The 24,891-nt window shown below is 42.0% G+C and overlaps 1 protein-coding gene across 2 annotated transcripts in view; it reads left to right on the top strand.

The window, feature by feature from the left end:
* Nucleotides 1-955: 955 nt before the first annotated feature.
* LOC137371455 (porimin-like) overlaps nucleotides 956-24,891 on the top strand; it is a 60,083-nt gene continuing 36,147 nt past the window's right edge. The window contains exon 1 of one of the 2 annotated variants that reach the window (XM_068034082.1): nucleotides 956-1,126. In XM_068034082.1, the coding sequence (XP_067890183.1) occupies nucleotides 1,051-1,126 (76 nt within the window). In that variant the 5' untranslated portion in view covers nucleotides 956-1,050. The remainder of the gene's footprint in view (nucleotides 1,127-24,891) is intronic. The other variant, XM_068034084.1, reaches the window with a different exon arrangement.

Here is a 24,891-nt window from a genome sequence, read left to right as displayed (position 1 = left end):
TTCTCTCTCCACAGATGCTGCCAGACCTGCTGAGTATTTCCAGCATTTTCTGTTTTATGGCAGCAGAAGGCCACAGATAGATGTGAACAGTGAGGCACTTCCTAGGGAACTGACTGCCCAGGAGCAGCCACCTTGCAGCATGGCTGTGAAACTTACAGTTACCAGGAAAAGAAGTTCAATAATTTCCATTTTTGCTGTCTGCAGCACATTATGGGTATATCCTGGCAGGACAAAATCACAAATATGGCAGTCCTCTCAAAGGGAATGCTTCCCAGTGTGTTGGCAATAATCAAACAGAGGTGGCATCAGTGAATTGGACATGACTGCAGGATGGAAGACGGTTGCATATGCAAGGACCTTCTGTATGGTGAGGTAGCCGGGGCCAGATGACTAGTGGGGTACCCAAAGCTCCACTTCAAGGATGTTTGCAAGCGTGGCATGAAAGCCCTAAATGTCAACTATCACTCCTGGAAGTCACTAGCTGGTGAAAGAAGGGAATGGTGACACATCCTGTGGACTGGTGTGCAATACCACGACGACCAGTTGCGACATAACTTGACAACAGGCACCAACAGCAACTCACAGCATTATTCGGCAGCTGCGTGCAGCACTTGCAGCAGAACCTGCCTCTTGAGGATTAACCATCAGCAAGGGTGCACCAAGAGAAGACACCCCACCAAAATGGATTGTTTGCTGCATTTTCATAATTTTTTTGTAGATGAAAGTTTGCCAACTTCTCAGTCCAGCAGGACACTTCTCCCTCCTCCTGTGCTCTCAATTAATCTCACTAGGAATGAGTGACCATACCCACAAAGTGCAGTTTGGGTTTGGCTGTTGCAAGGCATTGATGCTGTGCGCAGTTGTTTGGTCTCCAATACCCAGCAGTTGAATGCAGCAATTGGGCGCGCGCGGGCCACGTGGCTTTGGGAAATCGGCGGGGGCGCGCGGGGTGGCGGGGGCGAGCGTGGGTGCGGGGGCGAGCTTTACTCGCGCATCTTCAGTGCGAGCGAGCAGCCTCGAGAACATTTGTCCCGCTCAAGCGGCCGCAGTATGAATTCAGTGCCGCTCTCTGCTTGTGTAACGTTGCTGCTGTCTCTAACCGCTTTCGCCTTTTCTTCCGTTTCTGGTGAGTGGCCGTTGCTTTTGTTCTTTAGGTTGTTATGTTTACGGGGGGGGGGGGGGGGGAACGAGAATCTCCATATCAGGATAGTTGAGAGTAGCGGAAAGTTTTCATTCTACTTGCGGTAAAAAGTACAGGCTATTGTGGTAACAGTGTTGACAAGACATTAGTATTGAAGGATCCCTGCCTTCGTCGAAACTGTTTATCCAGTTTTTCGAGGAAGGGAAGGCTAGTGTTGTCATCATGTGCGATTTTCCCTTAACGTTTCATCATTGTTTTGCCTGTCAATGTACACACCGACAGGCTGAAGAACTGCAGGCATCTGACACAGCAGAGGCACTCAGGTTAAAACCTCCCTCTCCATGGATGACATCGCCGTCTTCTGCTTGGATCTGCTGTCCCTTCGCAGACTGATGAGCATCTGTGACCAGTTTGAACTGGCCTCGGGAGCCAAAGTTAACCACGGCAAAAACGAGGCCATGTTCTTTGGGAACTGGGCTGACTGATCCTTCATCCCCTTCACCTTCAGGTCAGACTACCTGACGGTGCTGGGGATATGGTTCGGAAGGGCCGGGGTGTGCACCAAAACCTGGAGGGAGCGAGTAGCCAGGGTACACCATAAGCTGAGCATGTGGGAGCAGCGATCTCTCTCCATTGTGGATAAGAATCTGGTCATCAGGTGCGAGGCGCTCACGTTGTTGCTGTGCGTGGCGCAGGTCTGGCCCATATCCCACTCCTGCGCTGTAACGGTCACCCGAGCCATTTTCCACTTCATCTGGGGATCCAAAATGGACTGGGTCCGGAGGGACACGATGGTCAAACTCTGGATGAGGGCAGAAAAAATGTACCCAACGTCGCCCTCATCCTGATGACTACCTTCGTGTGTGGCTGCATCACGCTGTGCGTAGAGCCCCGGTACGCAAACACCAAGTGTCACTACGTGCTGAGGTCCTATCTGTCCCCGGTGTTGCGAAGGATGGGCCTGGTCACATTGCTGCGGAACGTTCCATCCAGTTGGACCGTGCTGTACCACCTATCCTTCGTGGAAAAGTTTCTGCGGAAAAAACCTTTGACCACCAACCCATCAGGCAGTGGTCTGCATGGAATGACCTCAAGGCCCTGTGGGAAAAGGAGATGGTGGATCCTGTCGGATGGTTCCCTGAACAGACTGCTAAAGTCATTTGGCAGTATGCCTCATCACCAGAACTTTCAAACAAGCACCAAGATGTAGCTTGGCTGGTGGTGAGAATAGCCCTCCCTGTCAGATCCTTCCTGCACGCCCGGAGTCTCACCCACTCCACACAATGGAGTGTGGCTGTGGTGGGGAAAAGACTGTTGCCCACTTTCTTCTGGAATGTGTCTTTGCAAAGCAGGTGTGGAAAGAGATGCAGTGGTTTTTGTCGAGGTTCATCTCAAGCAGCTCTGTAACGCAGGAGTCTATGCTCTACCGGGCTGTTCCCAGGGACGCACACCGAGATAAACATCAACTGCTGGAGGGCCATCAATTTGGTGCAAGACGCTCTTTGGTCTGCCCGAAACCTGCTGGTCTTCCAGTTGTCCACGACCGAGTGTTGCAGTCTGGCACATTCCAAGATCCAGGATTACGTGCTGAGGGATGCGCTCAAGCTTGGGGCAGCCGCGGCAAAGGCTCAATGGGGAAAGACCACAGTATAAGGTCCCCCCACCAAGGTCAACTGAGGGGCTGGATCCATGGAAAACCCCTCGGGCTGTATCCAGGAAATATGGGTTTGCTGCAAAATGTACATGGCATGTAAAATGAAATGGAAGGGTTGTGAGGCAACTCACTCCTGTATTGAAGGAAACTGATCTCCTTTGCACTCTTTGTATTGCCGACTTGGTGCTGTTTTGAATTGTTTTGTAATGTATTTTTTTTTTACAGATTTTTATGAATAAAGTATATTTTGGAAAAAAAAAATCTGACGCATTTATCCAGTTTGGTTCTAGTTTACAATGTCAATAAATCTATTATTTGCAGCACGAAGGATTGCTGCACTTATCATTAAACGCAACAGCCTTTTTATGCTGCTGATTATTTATGCACCTGATATTTTCAAATTGTGTTTCAAGGTGATAACATGTCATACCAAAGCTGTTAAGATCAGATAGTTATTTGCAGCGGACATCTAAGGCTACATTAATAAAAGATTATTCACTTTAATTTATGACAGACTTTATTTTGTGTAAATGAGCTCAGGAATGTTATGCAAGACTCTTTACAGCGTAAACAAAGAATGCCATTTATACCATAACTATCATGCAAATCATTGGGAAAATATTTTATTTTGAATCCATACTATTATATTCACCATCAAATCATATAGTACAGAAGGGGGAGGCAATTTGACCTATCGTGTCGCTCTCTGAAAGTTCCACTCAACTATTTTTCCCCCATAGCCCTGCAAGGTTTTCCTTTTTAAGTAAAAATCCAATTCCTCTTTGAAAGTTACTATTGAGTTGGCTTCACCATGCATTCGGGCACTGCATTCCAGATCATAACTTGCTGAGTTTTTTAAAAAAAATTCTGCCCTTGGCCTTTTTGCCGATTAATCTGTGTCCTCTGGTTACTGACCCTTCTGCCAGAGGAAACAGTTTTTTCCCTATCCATGCCATCAAAACACCTCAATTTTGAACACCTCTGTTAAATTTCACCTTTTTCTATGATTCTTTCGAACATTCTCTGTTCTGAGAAAAAAAATCCCAGCTTCTCTAGTCTCTCCAGTTCTTGAAGCCCTTCATCCCTTATACCATTCTAGTATATCCCCCCTCTAAGGCTAGGAGTTAAATATCCTTCTTGTTTCATGTAAGTTCCTTCTGCTCTTTGTTTTATGCCACTGTCATGGAACCTAGTAAATTATTAGGTGTAGATTTATTAAGTTTTGAAAAAAAAAGTGTTGATATTGAAAGTTTGGGTATGAACAGCACGCAAAATTACATTTTAAAAATGTTCTAGTTTTTATTTCCAGTTCCATGTTTGTTAGGGCTACAAATAGATATGATAATGGATAATTGTAATTGTGTTATTTAGTTTTGCATATAGAGTACTATTTATTTTAACTGTACAATATGAATATGCTTTGTACAAATGCATATTTGACTCATTAGTTTTAGAATATTAAAAAGGTAAAACCAGTATTAGTAGTAGAATCATAGAAAGTTAACGTCACAGAAAGAGGCCACTTGGCCCAAAAGCAATCCCAGTAAGCAATCCTAGCACAAAAATTCTCTAATTCATTTCTAGTTTCAGCAGCTTTCTGTCAAGTACAAAAGAGAAATAAAATTATTTGGTAGTCCTTCTTGCCAGTAGGATATGCAGTGTTAACAGCAGTAGATTACTGAGCCAGGACTCTGGTAAATTATTGAAATGTATTATTTTTGTTGTTTCAGAGTATTTGTACCACAATTTTGCATCAAATAATTATTTGTAGTTGAGTAAACAGTACTCCTTTAGATACTATGGAGTAGCATTAATTTATTCTCTATTTGGGCCTGTGAGCCTTAGCTGTGTGGCCCACGTAACCTTAATGACTCACCCTTCTAAAATCTGACTGCTCCATGTGTCTACTCTGTTCCTATTTGTGTTTTTAATATTGCTAGGTTTGTGTGTGAATTTTGAATAGATGTCGGTTTGCAAAGGCCTGTTTTAAGATAAATCCTAAATGCACCATTGAAGAATTTGAGTACTGAATTTTATGAAATGACTGTCCTGAAAAGTTTAAATAGCTGAAGCCAATGACACAAAATATAACAGGCATTTGGGTTGGAACCTGTGAGTTTAGATTATAAATACATTGCATAAATAGCTGCACCTCTGAAGTTGATATTTATGTTTCCAAGTTAGGCTAAGAAAACACTTGCAGAAACATTTAAATGAAAAGATTGTTTTAAATGGAGTGCAGGAACAGGGAGACGTGGGTATATATACACAAGATTTTGAAGGACAAGTTGAGAAGGCTATGAAGGCATATGGGTTCTTTGGCTTTATAAATAGAGGCATGAAGGACACAAGCAAGGAAGTTATGCTACTTTTTTTATAAAACATTGGTTAGGCCCAGCTGGAATATTGTGGCCAATTCTGGGCACCAAATTTTAGGAAAGATGTCAAGGCCTTCGAGAGGGTGCAGAGGAGATTTACTAGAATGGTACAGATATGAAAGACTTCAGTTACATTGAGAGAATAGAGAAACTTGGGTTGGTCTCAGAGCAGAGAAGGTTATGGAGAGATTTGATAGAAGTGTTCAAAGCTATGAAGGGTTTTGATAAAGAAGTATAAACTGGTTTCAGTGGCTGACAGGTCAGCAACCAGATGATACAGGTTTGAAGTGATTGGCAAAAGAACCAGAGGCAACCTGAGGAAACATTTTTGCAGAGTTGTTGTGCTCTGGAATGCACTGCTTGAAAGGGTGGTGGAAGCAGATTCAGTAATAACTTTCAAAAGGTAATTGGATAAATACTTGAATGGTAAATATTTGCAGGAGTATGGGGAAAGAGCAGGTAGGACCAGTTAGCTAGCTCTTTCAAAGAGCTGGGACAAGCACAATGGGCCAAATGGTGGCCTCTTTTGTTGTATCATTCAATGATTTACACACACAATATGTATTTAAATAATGCCTTTATTGTAGAACAATATCCCAAAATGCTATTGAGTGTTTAGATCCACGTGATCCACGATAAGCCTGAGCTTGAGAAAATTATTTATCTTGGATTTTCACCAAAAAAGATGGCATTGCAATGCCATAGTATTTTAATATTTTTCTAAAATCAACAACATACTTCCTTTCTGACAGTTGTAAATTTAGAGCGACACTGTCTTTGTGAAAAGTGTAGGCCCACTATTTTTTGTTTGTCAATTAAGAGCTGGTGTTTGTCAAAATGATGCTCTGTGTAAGTGACCTCACAGTGTTTTCATCTAACTTATTGTAAGCAACAAAAAAGTTTACAAACACACTCACAAAATAATGTACCTTTTTCAAGAAATTTCCCTTGTGAAGCCATTACCAAGCTATACTTTTTCTAGGTTCGTAAACTGAGTGGACAGCGACTAATGCGACAAGTTCACTATTCAAGAAAGGAGGGAGGCAGAAAGCAGGAAACTATAGGCCAGTTAGCCTAACATCTGGGTCATAGGGAAAATGATAGAATCTATTATTAAGGAGGTAATAGCAGGATATTGTATTTTGATTTTTAAATCAGGCAGAGTCAACATGGTTTTGTGACAGGGAAATCGTAGTTGACTAATTTAGTAGAATTCTTTGAGGAAGTGATGAGCAAGGTGGATAAAGGGAAACCTGTAGATTTGGTGTACTTGGATTTCCAAAAGGCATTCGATAAGTTTCCACATCAAAGGTTACTACACAAATAAGAGTTCATGCTGTAGGAGATAACATAATACCATGGATAGAGGATTGGTTAGCTAACAGGAAGTAGAGCATAGCGATAAATGGGTTATTTTTGGGTTGGCAAGCAGTTACTAGTGGAGTGCCACAGGGATCAGCGCTGGGACCTGAAACTATTTACAATCTATATCAATGACTTGGATGAAGGGACCGAATGTACAGTAGCTAAATTTGCTGATGACATAAGGATAGGTAGGAAAGTAAGCTGTCAAGAGGACAAAGATAGTCTACAAAGGGATTTAGATGGGTTAAGTGTGTGGGCAAAAATTTGACAGATGGAGCATAATTTGGGAAAATGTGAGCTTGTCCACTTTGGCAGGAAGAATAAAAAAGCAGTATATTATTTGAATGGAGAGAGACTGCAGAACTCTAGGGTACAGAAGGATCTAGGTGTCCTGGTACATGAATCACAAAGTTGGTATGCAGGTACAGCAAGTGATTAGGGATGCAAATGGAATGTTACCATTTATTGCAAAGGGACTCAATTGTAGAAGTAGGGATGTATTGCTGCATATGTACAGGGCCTTAGACCGCATCTGTAGTACTGTATACAGGTTTGGTCTCCTTACTTAAGAAAGGATATAGTGGTATTAGAAGCAGTTCAGAGAGGATTCACTTGACTGATTCCTGGGATGAAGGGGTTATCTTGTGAGGAAAGGTTGGGCCAGTACCGATTGAAGTTTAGAAGAATGAGAGGTGATCTTATTGAAACATGTAAGATCCTGAGGGGACTTGACGGGGTGGATGCTAACAGGACGTTTCCCGTTATGGGAGAGACTAGAACTAGTGGACACAGTTTGTCTGCAGCAAGCATCACACAGGTCTTTCGGCAAAAGGTCTGCTTGTTTTGAAGTAGCAGTCTAGCAATAGAAGCTTTCTTGATTTTTCAGGATCTCCCAAAACACAAAAGGCAACAAGAATCGCTCTTGAGGCAGAGATTCTTCAGAGACTGGAGGCACTATCAATTTGTTACCTTTCAAATTTCAGGGGCATTCTCTGTGCAAAGTAGTTTTCCTCCACAGGGAGTAGCAACTCCTCTTTTCCAGCATCTTTTCTCTCTCCAGGGATCTTTTCCTCTCTCAAGGCAGACCACAGCCACCACCTCAAATGTAAGATTTCTTTCCAAGAGATGCCAGTCTTCCTTTTTAGAGCGAGTTCTTTTTTCTCTGGTCTGCAAGCAAGTCCCAACCAGTTTTTATTGCCTCCTGCCTGTCCAGTTGACTGGTCTCACAATGCAGAAGTGAAACCAAAATGCTAACAAGTCATGTGACCTGTCATTTCCCTCTGCTGAGTTGTTTGGAAATAGGTGTCTTGCAGTCTGTCTCGCTCAGTTCAAACACCAAGTTTCAGCATTCATTGTTCACAGAAAAATTATTTTTCTCAGTTTTTAAACACACACTGAATTCTTAGCTTTCAAACAAAAAAAACCTCTTGACAATAGACAAGGGAGTCAAGGGTCATGGGGGGCAGACAGGAAAGTGGAGTTGAGGCCACAATCAGATCAGCCATGATCTTATTGAATGGCGAAGCATGCCCAAGGGACTGAATGGCCTACTCTTGCTCCTAATTCTTATGTTCTTGTGTAGCAGACAGGTCTAGGAGGAGGTGAAGGGTCATTCCACCACAGTCACGGAGGATGTCATTTGTGACTTTGATTATAGCCCTGTCAGGGTCATGACGGGAGAAATGAGATTGGAGAGATTCAAACATGAATTTGCGGGAAAGATTGGTAGGGAATTGGGAGATGGCAAGAACACGTTTGAGTACTTTGGAGAGGTTAGACATGGGTGGTAGTTTGTAAGGACAGACCGATTAAGGGTGCTTTTTTTGAGTAGTAGGTGATTATGACAGTTTTGAAAGGAGTTGGAACAGTATCTAAGAGAAAAGCATTTACAATGTTGGCCAGTAAGTGCCAGAAAGGAAAGTTGGGTGGTCAGCAGTTTAGAGGGAACAGGCTCAGAGGCTGTTAACCATCTTATGACATCTTGAGGGAAAGACTGACTTCATGTAGAAGCAAAAAATATTCAAAACTGTTGCACTTGTATGGTTTGATAATCATAGGAGAGAAAAAATCCTACAGTGGTCACATGCTCACCTATCCTAATACATGTCTTCCTCTCTGAAGTTGCTGTGACCATTAACCCAAGATCATCCCTTCTTTCCATAAAACTGTGAGCGAAAAGTACAGTACCTGTTAACTGAACCTAAGTTATGGGAAGAATTAAAACTCATAGGCAGTGAATAATAACGGCCTTATCACAACACCCTTTTGCGGTTAGATCAAACCAAAAACCAACTGAAATCTAGCTTACATTAAGCAATATAAATCATTAAAATTGTGCATACCTCTGCTGATTTTAGAGGAACTCCCCTCTAGGCTAGATTTGTTTAATAATGAATCTACCTGGGCAGTAAGCTGGAAGAAATTGGAGGCAATCTGTTAAATCAACTCTCCTAGTGCCTTTTCTAGCTGTGATGTGATGACATGATTTTTGGGACATATTAATATAATGTATGAAAAGACATACATTTTGCAATGTAGATACATATGTCAAATAAAAAAGAGAAGCTGGAAATCTGAAATATGAAAAGATAATGTTGGAAATACACAAGTTTGTCGGTGTGTGAAAGAAAAAAAGATGGATTAATGTTTTGGTTGCAGACCCTTCATTAGAAGTGTTCTATGCTTGAAATTTTAACCTGTCTTCTTTCCTTCAGACCTGTTGTGTATCCTGGTATTTTTTTGGACTTTATGCCAGTGTGGCTGTAGGAATGGATTCAAGTACTGGGCCTGATTGGGCAGATAACCTTGTAACATTGGTTTAGCTTTGATACAAATGAACTTCCCCAAAAGGTTTTGTATTATTTGCAGCAAATAGTTTGCAGTGATACATTGATTGTTCAATTCACCACTTTATTTATCACTCTCTTCAAATTCTGTTTCATAACAGATATTTTTGCAGAACTGATCTATTTAGTTTTACTCAAAGCTTGATAACTGTTGACTAAATCATGGGATTTAGCCAATAAGCCTCACTTGGAGAAATAAGCATATTTCATGACTTACATAGTACCTTCTGCAGGTGATACTTCATGCGATCATAGCTCGAGGCTACTCACTCCATCATGCCTGAGCCAGATCTTTAAAAGAGAGATCAATTAGTTCCGCCCTTCTGACCTTTCCGCATAGCCCTGTAAATTCTAGTATTTATCTAATTCCTTTTTGAAAGTTATTATTGAATCTGCTTCCAGCACTCATTTAGGCAGTGCATTCCAGATCATCATAACTCACTTTTTAAAAAACATTTCCTCATCTGTCAAGTTCTTGTGCCAATTACCTTAAATCTATATCTTCTGGTTACCCTTCTGCCACTGCAAGCAGTTTCTCCTTATTTACGCTTTCAAAAATAAATCGCCCCTTAACCTTCTCTGCTCTAAGGAAAACAACCCCAGCTTCTCTAATCTTTCCAAGTAACTGAAGTTCTGTATCGCAGTTACCATTCAAATAAATCTCCTCTGCACCCTCTCTATGGCACTGACACCCTTCTTAAAAAGCCATGCCCAGAACTGGACGCAGTACTCCAGCTGAGGCCCAACTAGTGATTTATTAAACATTTAGCATAACTTCCTTGTTTCTGTACTCTGTGCCTCCAGTTATAAAGCCAAAGATAACGTATGATCTTTTCAACAGCTTTCTCCACTTGTCCTGCCACCTTCAAAGATTTGTGTTCTTACACCTCCAGGTGTCTCTGTTCCTGCTTCCTCTTTAAAATTGTACTATTTAATTCAAAACTCTGCTGCCCATGTCCTTACTCTGGAGTCCAGTTTGCCCCTCACCCCTGTGCTTGCTGACTTACGTTAGCTCCTGGACAAGCAACATTTTGATTTTAAAATTCTCATCCTCGTTTTCAAGTCCCTCCTTGGCCTTGCCTCTCCCTATCTGTGTAATCTCCTTCAACCCCACAACCTCTGCACTCACCTAATTCTGACCTTTGGAGTGTCCCTAATTTTATATGCTCCACCATTGGTAGCTGTGATTTCAGCTGCCTTGGCCGTAAGCTCTGGAATTTCACTCCCTAAACCTCTCTGCTTCTCTACCGCACTTTCCTCCTTTACGATGCTCCTTGAAACCTACCTCTTTGACCCAGCTTTTGACCACCCCTACCCTAATATGTGGCTCGGTGTCCAATTTTGCTTCATAACACTCCTGCATTATGATAAAGGCGCTATATAAATGCAAGTTGTTGTTACAGGAGAGTTGGCAGTGACAAATTTGGAGTTTCCACTTAAAGGTGAGTTGCTTTAAATTTTGTTGCCAAGGTTTCTGTGCACTATGGGGATTACAGTGGAGTTGGCAGTCAATAGAAATAAAAATTGGGAGAGATGTAGAACCAGCTACTGCGCTAGCCTAGATTCTCCTGGTTCATGCATATGAGACTGTGATGGTTGACTAGTACTGCCACTTTTGTCTATGCCTGTACACCAGATGCTTCTTTTTAGAAATGACTGGGGGTGTGGGGGGGGGGTGGGGTGGAGGGGAGAGGGTGGTTATGCATCAATCCCATAAATTGTGTACCTCCTCTGAATCCTTGTAGATCCTGACTTGCAACTCTCAATTCCACAGCCATTTTGCAGAATAAACATCTAGCTTACATAAAAATTTTAACATGGAAGCTGTTTGATACAACTAGTATGTGTTAGTGTTTCTTCCCCACATGAGCAGGAGTCCTAATCCCAAAGGCCTGCTCTGTACCAATATCCCTTTATCCCTCTTTTCCTTCAACTACCAATCAAATCTATTCTTAAATGCTGACACAGTCCATGCTTCAATCACTAACTTTAGTAGCGCAGTCTACAGTTGCACAACTCTCTGTATTAAAAAGAAGTTTCTCATGTTCTCTGTTTTGCATTCAATCTTGTATCTATAAACACATGTTCCAGACCTCTTAATCACTGGAGACAGTCTGTTTCTAGCTAATCTGTCCCATCCCTTTATCTTTTTAAACACTTCTATCAAATCACCCTTTAATCTCCTCTGTTCTAACAAAAATAATCCCTTCTTCATATTTCTGTTTCTTCATACCATGCAGCATCCTCGTAATTCTGTGCTGTATCCTCTGTCTTACCTCAACGTCCTTCCTATCGTGTGAAACCTAAAACAGGACACGGTACTCCAGCAGTGGTCTTATATAGATTGAGCATAACGTCTCAGCATTTATATTTTATACATCTTGATGTATAACACAATATTTTTTTAATGATCTTGTGTGTTAGAAGTGCTGCTTTTAATGTCTTATGACATAAGACTCTCATATCCCTTTGCTTTTCCATATTACTTGGCTTTCCCCCATTCAAAGTATTTTTTTTAACCAAAATGTGTCACGTATTGAATCTACCTGCCACGATTTTCATTTCACCATCTTATAAATATTCCCTTTCAGCTTCCTTTACTCCTCAATTCTAGCTATGAAGAGAGGTTGAGTAGATTAGGATTATTTTCATTAGAAAGACGGAGGTTGAGGGGGAACCTGATTGAGGTGTACAAATCATGAGGGGTATAGACAGGGTGGATAGCAAGAAGCTTTTTCCCAGAGTGGGGGATTCAATTACTAGGGGTCACGAGTTCAAAGTGAGAGGGGAAAAGTTTAGGGGGGATATGCGTGGAAAGTTCTTTACGCAGAGGGTGGTGGGTGCCTGGAACGCGTTGCCAGCGGAGGTGGTAGACGCGGGCACGATAAGAGTCTTTTAAGATGTATCTGGACAGATACATGAATGGGCAGGAAGCAAAGAGATACAGACCCTTAGAAAATAGGCGACATGTTTAGATAGAGGATCTGGATCGGCGCAGGCTTGGAGGGCCGAAGGGCCTGTTCCTGTGCTGTAATTTTCTTTGTTCTTTGTTCTTGTTCAATTAATGACTATACCTCATTAATATTTTATATATTTTAGTATTGTTCCTCTAGCCCTATATCCAAATCATAGTGATCAGAAGAGATCCCAGTTCAGAATCCTTCCAGTGCTCTTTCAGGTATTTACCTGAACCTAATTGCAACTCAGTTAATTAAGATGATTGGTGCTCTTCCACTTTCATTGCCTGGTTTGCTGTATGGGAGATGTAGCTCAGCTGTAAGCCCTTGGGTTGAAACAGTAAAATTGAAAGTAAACTAGCAAGAATAAATTAGTTCTTCCCTCTCCCAAACTTTTTAGTAACCCTCAATTAATCCAAACAGTAATGAGAATTGTGACTTTTTAATAAAAATTTATTTCTACTTAATTTTTAAAAATGACTTGCAGAGTAGTTATGTGCAAGAATTTTCGAGCATTAACTTGAGCAGATGCAGCCTTAATGCAGAGACATGATATGAATAAAAAATATTAAAAAGGACAGCAGGCATGCCTTTTGTTTTTGCAAAATATGGCTGACTCCACTACTGTTCCATACCATAGCTCTTATATATCCTTACAAAAATAAGGTCCTATTAATGAGCATTCAATTTTAATGGGAAGTGATTTGTAAAGATAATTCCTCAATTCAGCATTCCAACTGGCAGCTGCGCTCACAGGGAACATAAGTCAGGGACCTGAGAGTAAACTGTTTGTTTATAGTTTTATTGGCAACTCAGATTCTCTGTGAGAGCAGTTAGGAGTATGGGATCGCAGAATTACCCCTTTTAGTGAAAGTTCTATTATCTACAGGGTGCGAAGCGGCTGGACGAGGCAGAGCAGCTATCTCGTTGCAATCTATTGAAAGTCATCTCTTGAGCCAAACTTCTGTCGGTACCCGAGTGCACGCCACAGAACTCCCACCCTCCATTTCTTTGGGGCCGCTCCTCAGGGGAGGACACCTCTCGGGAGGGTCGGGGGTGGGGGGGGGGTGGTGGAAGAGGAGGCACAGAGGTGGACCGTGGAGATTTCCTCGCAGGAGGACTCTGCTACCTCCTTCCGGACCACGCTGCATCCTTCTTCAGAGGGCACGTTGCCGTGCGCAAAGTCCTCTGCTGCCTGGCCAGCTGCAGTACGAGGCCTTTGCTGGTTCGTGCTTGATCTGACTAAGGGCCAGAGTGGTACCTGGGATTGTCACCCTGGCCAGGTGCCCGACTTCCAGGTACTCATCCGCACCCCCTTTGCCTCGCCTCTTTCCTCCCACCAAGTACCTTGGTTAATGATTTGTCACTCGGAAAACAAAAGTGCAAAGATCTTTGGTTTATCATTTGTCACTGCTGCGCCTCACCACTGCACTCAGTTAATCAGTTGACCTCATGGAATTGGTTTATGATTTACTCCCGTCAGATTGGCAAAGAGTCTGGTTAATCAGTTGACCAAATTTGAAAATTGGTTAATGTGTTGTCACTTCAACTTTTCGCTGCGCTTGGCTGCAGTAAGTGTTGGTGGGCTTAATAGGCAGCATGGGGGTGAATTTGCGAAGGTGGCCATGTTTTGATGCATGTTTGGTGCGTGTTTTCGATGGTTGGGTCGCTGGTTGTTGGTGGTTGGTTCTTTGAAGGGTGTATGGGTGCAGGGATCTGATAGGGAATGAGAGCACTTCATGTGGGAGTGTGGTGGCGGAACGAGAGCCCCCTTCATGTGGATGTCTACGCAAGGCATCGTCCATTGCGGAAGGAGGGGCTGGGTGGGCGGGCGGGGTCGGGAGTGTGGGTTCTTGATTCACTGGTTACCCATTTGTCGTGTTCTGATGGTGGTGCTTGGCGGGGTTGTTGCTCCGGGGTGCCTCATCCACTCTGCACCAGGCATGGCTCATTGGAAAGGGCAGACCCTTCGGCGTCACATGTTGGTACGCCGAGCCCGAAGGATGATGGGAAAGTCAGCAAGCAAGATAAGCAGCCAGTCACATTGAAGCATTCTTACAGACAGCAAAACAGGAAGCTAAAGGCACTGAATCCCTTCACTTTTAATTTAAAATTTCAGATAGCAAAATAAGTGATTATGGATTAAGATCAAAGCTAAAATATTATAAACAAAAATTAAAAATATATGGAATTTTTCACCATAATGGAAAAATTTTACATTCCATGACTATAAAATTAGCTTCTTGGGGCCATTGTGGGTGTTTAGTAATAATTACAATGTCGGTATGGTGTTTAAAAGCCCAGTTACACTTCATTCAATAAGGTGTACCTTTTCCAAGGGCATTTACAGCGTAAAAGTAGCTTTCATTAATTCACTGATTGCTTAGGGATTGCACTTTGGGTGTGCTGTTGAGATTCCCTCCCCCCCACCCCCCCACCCCCCCCCCCCAAATGGAGGAGCACAGAATCCTGACAGCAGCTTCTGATTGCTGTGTTATCCTGTGAAGTTGCTGTCAGTTTCAGTGGAAGTCTGACAGTTTCGCTGTCATCACCGTGGCAAAATCCGAGCCGTATATCTCTTGTGTGATACCACAGTTTTGAAGTACTATGGGCTGAATTTTACCGGTCCCTCAGCCCTGCGCGCTGCGGCACAGGGGCTGGTAAAATGCAATGGGGAGAGGCCAGCCTCGACCCACGACGTCGAGAAGAGTCTGCTGCATATTACCGGCGGCGGGGGGACCTCGGTACGGCACCCCATCGCTGCCTGGCAGCAGGTCCTTCATCTTAATATTCAAATGGACAACAAAGAGATGTAAATGAACTTACCTGCAGGTGGCGGCTGTCCCACGCTGATTTTACGGCCGGCATTAGTACTCCGCATGCCCTCGGAACTCCATACGGAGTTCCGGGGCAAGAACCTGGTGGGCAGGAGGGAGGAATAAAATTTTCAGGGGGGCCGGGGTGAAGGAGCAGGGTAAACAATCTTTGCTGGCTAATGGGATGTGAGAAGGGGTTGAGGGTCAAAGGGAACAAATTTTGGGGGAGGAAGTTCAGAATACTGTTAAAGGTTTATTATGGAGGCAGAGTGCGATTAATGTATAATTTACCCATTGGGTGGGGTGGGACAAGTGATTTATGTTTGAAATGACATTTTATTGTTACATCTCGGAGATCAGGACCTTTAAATTTTGAAATGCTACTGAAGGGCTTAAAGCCCTTTAAAAATGGTGTGGCGCCGGACGCTGTTTCTGGGGACGCGGTGGCAGCCCCCTTAAGTCATTGGGGCGGCTGCTCCGCCCCCTCTTTAAATGAGCCCCTGCTGGTAATATCGCAGGGGCTCGGGGACGGCGCATTTGCACGGGATGCATGCCACTTTTAGAGTTTTAGTCTTTTTTTGCCATTCCCCCAGGTCATTGGGATAATTTTTATTTCCTGTCTGTTGATGTGCTTAATTATGTAGGTAAAGGCAGGCTTGCTGTTCTGAAAGATGAATTTAAGAGGCTAGGAGACAAGCTTAGGAGCATGTCTTCTACAAGTATAAATGCTAGAACAGAAAAGGACCGGAAGTTTAGGGAAATTAGTGCGTAGCTAAAGGTGAGATATAAGGAAGAGAGATTCCACTTTGGGCATGGCAGCAGTTCTGGGACAGATGGGGTACATCTGATAGGCTAATCTAAATTGTAAGAACATGAGCAGGAGTAAGCCATTTTCAAGCCTGCTCTGCATAACCTGGTTTGCAAAGTAGGATTGGTGGGGGGAGGCAGTAGCAAGAAAAAATTAACTAGGGTTAGCTAATTGTGAAGGGAGCAATAGATGAGAATAATCATGCAGGAATTAATTTAGTTAGAGCAAAGGAATAAAAATCAAATGGGCTAGTTATAAATGGGAAAAGACTGAAATAAAGGTAATGGGTAGCTTTGACAAAAGGTATGGGAAAAGGAATAGTTTAAAAAATATATATATATCACAAAGTTGGAAATAAACAGGGGGAATTGGGACCAATTATTTTACAGGTAGATCTAGACTTAAAAGAATTATTAACATTAAAAGAAACCTGGCTGCAACTGGACAAGAATGGAAAGTAAACACCAAGATGTAATAATATTCAGGAGGAATGGAGTAGATAAGGGTGGTGCAGTGTAAATGTTGATAAAAGAGGGAATACATGCTCTCGAGGGGCCTGATGTAGGCAAGAAAGGGGTAGTTAGCCAATATGGTTGGAGTTCAAATATTAAAGGTCTTGTTAACTTAGTGAGGGTATGACAGATTTCCAGATTATGGGAAGGAAATGGATGAGGAAATCTGTCAAATTAGAAAGATGAGGCAAAATAGCAATTATTATTTTTGGAGATTTTAATTATCCACTTAGGACAGAGCGGCAGAAACTGGAGAAAAGGGAATGGAATTTTAGGATAATTTGAGAGGAAGTTGCCAAGACCCTGGAAATTATACTTTAGGGCTCTAGTGTGGATGTGTGCCAGAAGACTAGATAGAGGTCAATGGAAAACTCATTTTTAACAAAGGAGATAAACCTAATCCAGGTGATTCCAGGCCAGAAGATCTGTATTGAGGAAAATTCAGTTTTTATTATGGATGAATTTGGCACATATCTTCATAGAATCATAGGATGATGCAGCAAAGAAGGAGGGCATTCAGCACATCGTGCCTGTGCTAGCTCTTTGGTAGAGCTACCAAGTTAACCCCATGCACCTGCTCCTTCCTCACGGACCTGTTTAAAAAATCCCTTCAAGTATTTATCAAATTCTCTTTCAACTGATACTACTGAATCTGCTTCCAACACCCTTTCAAGCAGTGCATCCAGATCATGACAACTCGATGTGTTTTTTAAAAAAAAGTTTCCTTATGTTGCCTCTGGTCTTTTTGTCAATCACCTTAAATCTGCAACCTCTGGTTATTGGCCCTTCTGCCACTGGAAACAGTTTTTGCTTACTGTACCAAAACCATTCATGATTTTGAACACCTTTATCAAACCTGCTCTTACCTTCACAGCTCTAAGGAGAACAATCCCAGCTTCCCTAGTCTCTCCACATAACTGAGGCCCCTCATCCTTGGTACCGTTCTAGTAAATCTCTTCCTCACCCTCTCCAGAGCTGTGGCATCCTACCTAAAGCGCAGTGCCCACAATTGAGCACAGTACTCCAGCTGGGAGTTTCATAAAGGTTCACTATAACTTCCTTGCTTTTTTATTCTATTCGTACATACGTATACGATAATACGAATTAGGAGGAGGAGTAGGCCACTCGGCCCATGGAGCCTGCTCCGCCATTCAACAAGACCATGGCTGATCTGATTGTAACCTCAACTCCACATTCCCGCCTAACCCCGATAAACCTTTTTACCCTTTTGCTTATCAAGAATCTATCTAGCTCTGCCTTAAAAAATATTCAAAGACTCTGCTTCCACCGCCTTTTGAGGAAGAGAGTTCCAAAGACTCATGACCCTCTGAGAGAAAAAATTTCTCCTCATCTCTGTCTTAAATGGGCAACCCCTTGTTTTTAAACAGTGATCCCTAGTTCTAGATTATCTCACAAGAGGAAATATCCTTTCCACATCCACCCCTCAGGATCTTGTATGTTTTAATCAAGTTGCCTCTTACTCTTCTAAACTCCAGTGGATACAAGCCTAGCCTGTCCAACCTTTCCTCATAAGACAACCCGCCCATTCCAGGTATTAGTCTAGTAAACCATCTCTGAACTGCTTCCAACGCATTTATATCCTTCCTCCAATGAGGAGACCGATACAGTACACAATACTCCAGATGTGGTCTCAGCAATGCCCTGCATAACAAGCATAACCTCCCTACTTTTGTATTCAATTCCCCTTGCAATAAACGATAACATTCTATTAACTTTCCTAATTACTTGCTGAACCTGCATACTAACCTTTTGTGATTCATGCACTAGGACACCCAGATCCATCTGAAACTCTGCAATCTCTCACCATTTAGATAATATGCTTTTTTATTCTTCCTGCCAAAATGGATAATTTCCCATTTTCCCATATTATACTCCCTTTGCCAGATCTTTGCCCACTCACTTAACCTATCTATATCCCTTTGTAGCTTCCTTATGTCCTCTAGACAACTTACTTTCCTACCTATCTTTGTGTCATCAGCAAATTTAGCAACCACACCTTTGGTCCCTTCATCCAAGTCATTTATATAAATTGTAAAAAATTGAGGCCCCAGCAGTGATCCCTGTGGCACACTACTCATTACATCTTGTCAACCAGAAAATGACCCATTTATGCCTATTCTGTTTCCTGTTAGCTAGCCAATCTTCTATCCATTCCAATATGTTACTCCCTACACCATGAGCTTTTACTTTCCGCAATAACCTTTGATGTGGCACTTTCTGAAATGTCTTCTGGAAATCTAAGCACACTACATCCACCTTTATCCACAGCACATGTTAGTTCTTCAAAGAACTCCACTAAATTGGTTAAACATGATTTCCCTTTCACAAAACCATGTTGACTCTGCCTGATTACCTTGAATTTTTCGAAGTGCCCTTAATAATAGCTTCTAACATTTTTCCTATGACAAATGTTAAGCTAACTGGCCTATAGTTTCCTCCTTTCTGTCTCCTTCCCTTTTTGAATAAAAGAGTTACATTTGCTATTTTCCAATCTAATGGAACCTTCTCTGAATCTAGGGTACTTTGGAAAATTAAAACCAATGTATCGTCTATCTCACCAGCTACTTCTTCAGGATAAGTCTCACAGGGTTCAGTTCTGAGGCCGCTTCAGTTCACATTGCATATCGATATATGTATAGGCCAAATGGTGTTGAAATTTACTGGTGATACCAAAATAGGAGATGTAGGTAATTCTTTAGAAGACCAAAGGAAGCTGCAAAGGGACATTGACTAGTTGGCGGAATAGGCTAAAATACGGCAGATCGAATTCAATGTCACTAAATTTGATGTGAAACGTTTTGATTTTAAAAAGCAGAAATTATACAGTGAACAGAAGTAGGTAAAAGAGAAGAAATATGCTTGCAGTATTCCTGGTGATCTGTCCAATTCATGACTGATGTTATTGTTTATTTATCAGTTGCAATTAATTGTGATTTGTTTAGTTCTTTTACTGAAAGATCAAACTTCATCTTTTGATAAGAGAAAACCCTATGTAACAAAGATTAAATTTTTGTGGATCTTCAGCTGAAGTTGTACTTGGACCTGAATCCCATTGGACTGACACAGATCCTATAAGGACTGGCAGCATGCTGCAAAAAATTTCAGAGCATTTCTAATTAAAGATGGCTGTGTATCAGATACAACGGTGAAGTTTTCCAACTCACAGTGACTTGTTTGATCTGTTACAAGGTGATAGAAGCACTTGTGAAGTGCATTTTAATGCATACTATTTACAAATAACAAAACTACAATAAAGCTGTTCTTTTGATGCTCTTGAGGTAGGGTGCACTGTTCCTACCCAGAATGCAACTGGCTGCATACAGTATCGCCACACAAAATGGCCAGTTTCAGAATATGGTTTTAGACCTATCATGAAAGTAAAACCACTATTGTTAGAGCTGCTGTTGTCAGTAAAAACTAATTTATCCAGTCAGCCTCAATGCCTGTTTGTTGACCTCAAAGGGGATAAAATACAGCAACCTGCTTTACAGCTAAGTATTAGATTGTGGACTGTATAGCTTTCTAAAACATTTTGTTCTTTGCATGTGGGCTGTGCTGGAAAGGTTGCATTTATTGCCCTGAGAATATGGTAGGGGCTGCCTTCTTGAACAGCTTCCGTCTTTACATAGTGAATTCCTGGTTTTGGCAAGGGAAGGTGAGAATGATGGTGAGCTGGTTTCCTGTAAAGAGGAAGGGAAAGCCAAAATGTCAACCAACTTTATCTCTCTTCCGCACCCTATATTCAACAGTTCAGAGTGGTAAAGTTAGGGCCAAATTTATTTTACTTGAATTTTGTAGCACACAATAATGTTTGGGTTTTGGAGGACTAGGAATAATGGGAAGAAAAATTCACATTATGAAAGCTGGTTGGTGTTAAATTCTTTCACATCTCTGCTATGCTATTATAATCTAATTTCAGATGCAGATGCATAATAAATATTGGAAAACTTTCTGGAGTATCTGTCTGTTTCTCTGTAATAAGTTCATTTTAATTGTTGTGGCTTCATCATCCCGTTCTAGAACTTTCATAATTTGGATATGTTTATGAAGTTATCATAACATATTTCCAACAACAAAATTTTATCTTTTAGTGATACAATTTTATTTATTTAAACTGTCCTAAAATTTACTTCGATATAATTTTGTTACTGCATTTTCAAAGAAAAAGTTGATTTTTGAAAAAAAGTCATATTTAGCATTTTCAAGGTACTGGGATGCACAGGACCAGAGAGAATTGCAGTCTATCTGTCTGGTTCAAATGTCCAGTGTTACGGCCAGGTGAGAAGGGGTCACAAGGCTCCCTTCTTGTCCTTCATCTTATTTGACAGCAACAGGGTTTATTCCTTTTTAAACAGTCAATGTGCTTACCACTTGAGTGAGTGTTTACCTTTTACCTTTGTTGTGATCACAAAAGAACCAATCAGACAGGTTTTCTTGAGTTTAAACAAGGAAAAGGTGAGTTTATTATACTCAACAATCTAAACCCGATCTAAATAAAATAATAAAAATTATGCTACACATTCGTGCATGAGAATCTCACACACAGAAATAAATAACAGTGATGAGGAGTAGATTTGTAGTTGGATGAGTCCAGAACAAATAAAAATTAATATACAGTCTGTGGGATCTGGTGATTCTGCTGTCTTCTGGCTGAGGTTGTGTTCTTGAAGTCTTTGGCTGAGAGAAGTGCATTTTGTGGCTGGCCCTCTTGGTTCAGGGTTTTCTTGGAGGCTGAGTTGTAGGTGGCTTTCTTCCCCTGGTGTCTTTGTCTTGGATCTAGCAAGTGGCAGCTAGGCTTTGCACATCCCGCCAGGCCTTCTGGAGAGAGAGAGGGAGACAGCCCTTCTGGCTTCTGCACGCTTTGAGTCACTGACATGTCTGTTTTGTCCAAGGAAAACTCCCAGCTTTCAGAGATGGACAGTCACATGACTGTGTATTCTCTGTTGCCTTCTAACGAGATTCAAGTTTAGGAATTTCAATCTGTCCCCTTCTCCCTTTCAATGTTATTGTCTCATGATGGCTTTGAATGTCTTGTTAATGAAAGCAATCCCAGGTAGTTTAATCAATAGGGCAAGCCATTGTGTTGGATAAAGGCTAATCAGACATGCAGAGCTCCAGTGAACATCAACACAAGCTTGAGGAACAGCATCTCATTTACCGATTAGGCACACTACAGCCTGCCGGACTAAACATTGAGTTCAGTAATTTCAGAGCATGACGGGCCCCCCCATTTTACTTTTATTTTTAGTTCTTTATTTTTTTTGTGTTTTATTTTATTTTATCTTAGTTTGTTCAGTTTGCCTACCCACTTTTTTCATGTTTGTACTTGCGGTTGTTCAGTTTTCAGTCCGTTAACACCCTATCTGTACTAATGCTTTGTCTTTCAACACACCATTAACATATTGTTTGCCTTTGCTCCATGACCTTCTGGTCGGTTATTCTCTGTGACCTTGTCCTATCTACACCTTCTCCATTGTATCTCTTGCCCCACCCCCACTTTACTTGCTTAAAACCTATCACATTTCTAATACTTGCCAGTTCTGAAGAAGGGTCACTGACCTGAAATGTTAACTCTGCTTCTCTCTCCACAGATGCTGCCAGACCTGCTGAGTATTTCCAGCATTTCTTGTTTTTATTTCAGATTTCCAGCATCTGCAGTATTTTGCTTTTACATTATTATGCATCTTCCTTTGATGTCTTGGAATGTGAAAGGTGTTTCAGATGCAAATTGCGGTGGCCATCTTGGCTGTCAGTTTTTTAAAAAGTTAACTGTAGGATTCCAGCTCTTTCATTAAAAGTTTAATGTAGGTTTCCGACTCATGAATTAAATCCTCATTTGGCAAGGTAGGTTTTCTTGACACTAAGAAATATTCCGCAATATCTGGCGTCCATCTATAATTTGTTTTCTTTCAAGTTCTTAACCAGTTCTATCTCTTCTCCTATTGCCTGCCTTGGCAGTCTATTCCTATTTTATACATTCAATACCCTTGCTTTAAAGCAGTTAAATCTGTCTCTTCTAAATTTTAAGGCTATTCTACATTCTTGTATAATCTGTAGCCATATTAAACATATTGATACCTTTTTTAAAGAACTTAAATACTTGTTTAAGTTTAACCCTGAACCTTCCCATCTCGAGTATAAACAATCCTTGCCTCTCCTTGTATTTGAAGTGCCTAACCCAGCTATCAATTCACTTAGCCTCTGCGCATCCTTTCCAATACCTGGATGTCTATCTCAATACACTGATCTGATTGTATATGGAGAGCACGCATGTATGGTGGGATTTCCAGTGTATGTACCAATTGTGAAAGGATTTCATTGTTCACTCTTCAAACTGCTATTCCATAATACTTCAGATTATAAGATCACATTTCGGTTCATAGGAAGCGAGGAAGAAGACTTTTGTGTTGGCACAAAAAAAAATGCTTGTGCCATAAAATACGCATTTGCACTGCCCAAACTGCTTCATTCACATAGTTCCATTACTCCTCTGACACTGGATTACTCATCATCTCTCACTCCAGCGTTGGTGGTTGGTTCTTCAGCCAAATATTTTTACTTTTGTACCTCCTTCTCCAAATCTCTGCCTTGCCATCTCATCCCTACTTTAACATCCTCCAACCCCCCGACCACTGCCAACAAATTTCTAATATAAAAACGGAAAGTGCTTGAAATATTCAGCAGGTCTGGTAGCATCTTTGGAGAGAGAAGCAGAGTAAAGGTTAGAAATGCTTTGATCAAGTGAAGGGTGGTGGGGTCGGGGGGGTGATGTTGGTGGTGGAAGAGAACAAAAGGGAAGGTGTATGATGGGGCAGAGGGCTGGAGAGATTAAATAACAAAGATGTCAAGGGAAAGGGAGTGCTGATGATTGTGGTGAAAGACAAAGCATTAGTCCAGAGAGAGTGTTAATGGCAAAATAATGAACAGCTCTGTCCAAATGCATAAACATGAATAAACAAGTTTAAGGCAGGCACATAGTTTAAAAAAAATCAAAAAAAATTAACAAAAGGACATTCATGCTCTGAAATTGTTGAACTCAGTGTTGAGTCTGGAAGGCTGTAGAGTGCCTAGTTGGAAGATGAAGTGCTGTTCCTCAAACTTGCATTGATGTTCACTGGAACACTACAGCAGGCCAAGGACAGAAATGTGGGCATGAGAGCAGAGTGGTGAATTGAAATGGCAAGCAACCGGAAGCTTGGGGTCATGCTTGTGGACTGAGCGGAGGTGCATCGCAAAGCAGTCATCCAATCTGCATTTGGTCGTCTCAATGTAGAGACAACCACATTGTGAGCAGCGAATACAATATACCAGATTGAAAGAAGTACAAGTAAATTGCTGCTTCACCTGTAAGGAGTGTCTGGGGCTTCAGATAGTGAGGAGAGAGGAGGTAAAAGGGCAGGTATTACAACTCCTGTGATTGTATGGGAAGGGGACGAGGTGTCGGAGGGTAGTGGAGGAGTGGACCAGGGTGTCGCAGAGGGACTGATCCCTTCGGAATGCTGACGGGGAGGGGAGGATGTGTTTGGTCATGGTGTCATGCTAGAGGTGGTGGAAATGGCAGAGGATGATCCTTTGGATGTGGATGCTGGTAGGGTGGAAAGTGAGGACAAGGGGAACACTGTCGTGGTTCTGGGAGGGAGGGGAAGGGGTGAGGGCAGAATTGCAGGAAATGGGTCAGACACGGTTGCAGGCCCTGTCAACCACAGTGGGGGGGAATCCTCAGTTGAGGAAAAAGGAAGACATATCAGAAGTGCTGTTGTGGAAGGTAGCATAATCAGAACAGATGCGTCGGAGACGGAAAAACTGGGAAAATGGAATGGTGTCCTCACAGAAAGCAGGGTGTAAGGAAGTGTAGTCAAGGTAGCCATGAGAGTCGGTGGGATTATAATGAATATTAGTGGACAGCCTATCCCCAGAGATAGACACAGAAGTTGAGGAAGGGAAGTGTCGGAGATAGACCATGTAAAGGTGAGAGAAGGGTGGAAATTGGAAGCAAAGTTGATGAAGTTTTCCAGGTTGGGGCGAGAGCAGGAAACAGCACCAATACAGTCATCAATGTATTGGAAAAAGAGTTGGGGGTATAGGCCAAATAATAATAGGCTGGTCAGTCTGACCTTGGTGGTGGGCAAATTATTAGAATCAATTCTGAGAGATAGGATAAACTGTCACGTAGAAAGTCATGCACGTATTAATCAGGGATAGTCAACGTGGATTTGTTAAGGGACTTACTGACTTAATTGAATTTTTGGGGGAAATAACAAGGAGGATCGATGAGGGTAGCGCAGTGGACGTTGTATACATGGAATTTAGTAAGGCATTTGACAAAGTCCCACATGGCAGATTGGTCAGAAAAGTAAAAGCCCATGGGATACAGGGGACTGTGGAGAGTTGCA

The sequence above is a fragment of the Heterodontus francisci genome, chromosome 6, assembly GCF_036365525.1.
Source record: "Heterodontus francisci isolate sHetFra1 chromosome 6, sHetFra1.hap1, whole genome shotgun sequence".
Taxonomy (NCBI): domain Eukaryota; kingdom Metazoa; phylum Chordata; class Chondrichthyes; order Heterodontiformes; family Heterodontidae; genus Heterodontus; species Heterodontus francisci.
The sequence above is the reverse complement of the archived record's forward strand: the minus strand, read 5'-3'. Positions and strand labels throughout refer to the sequence as shown.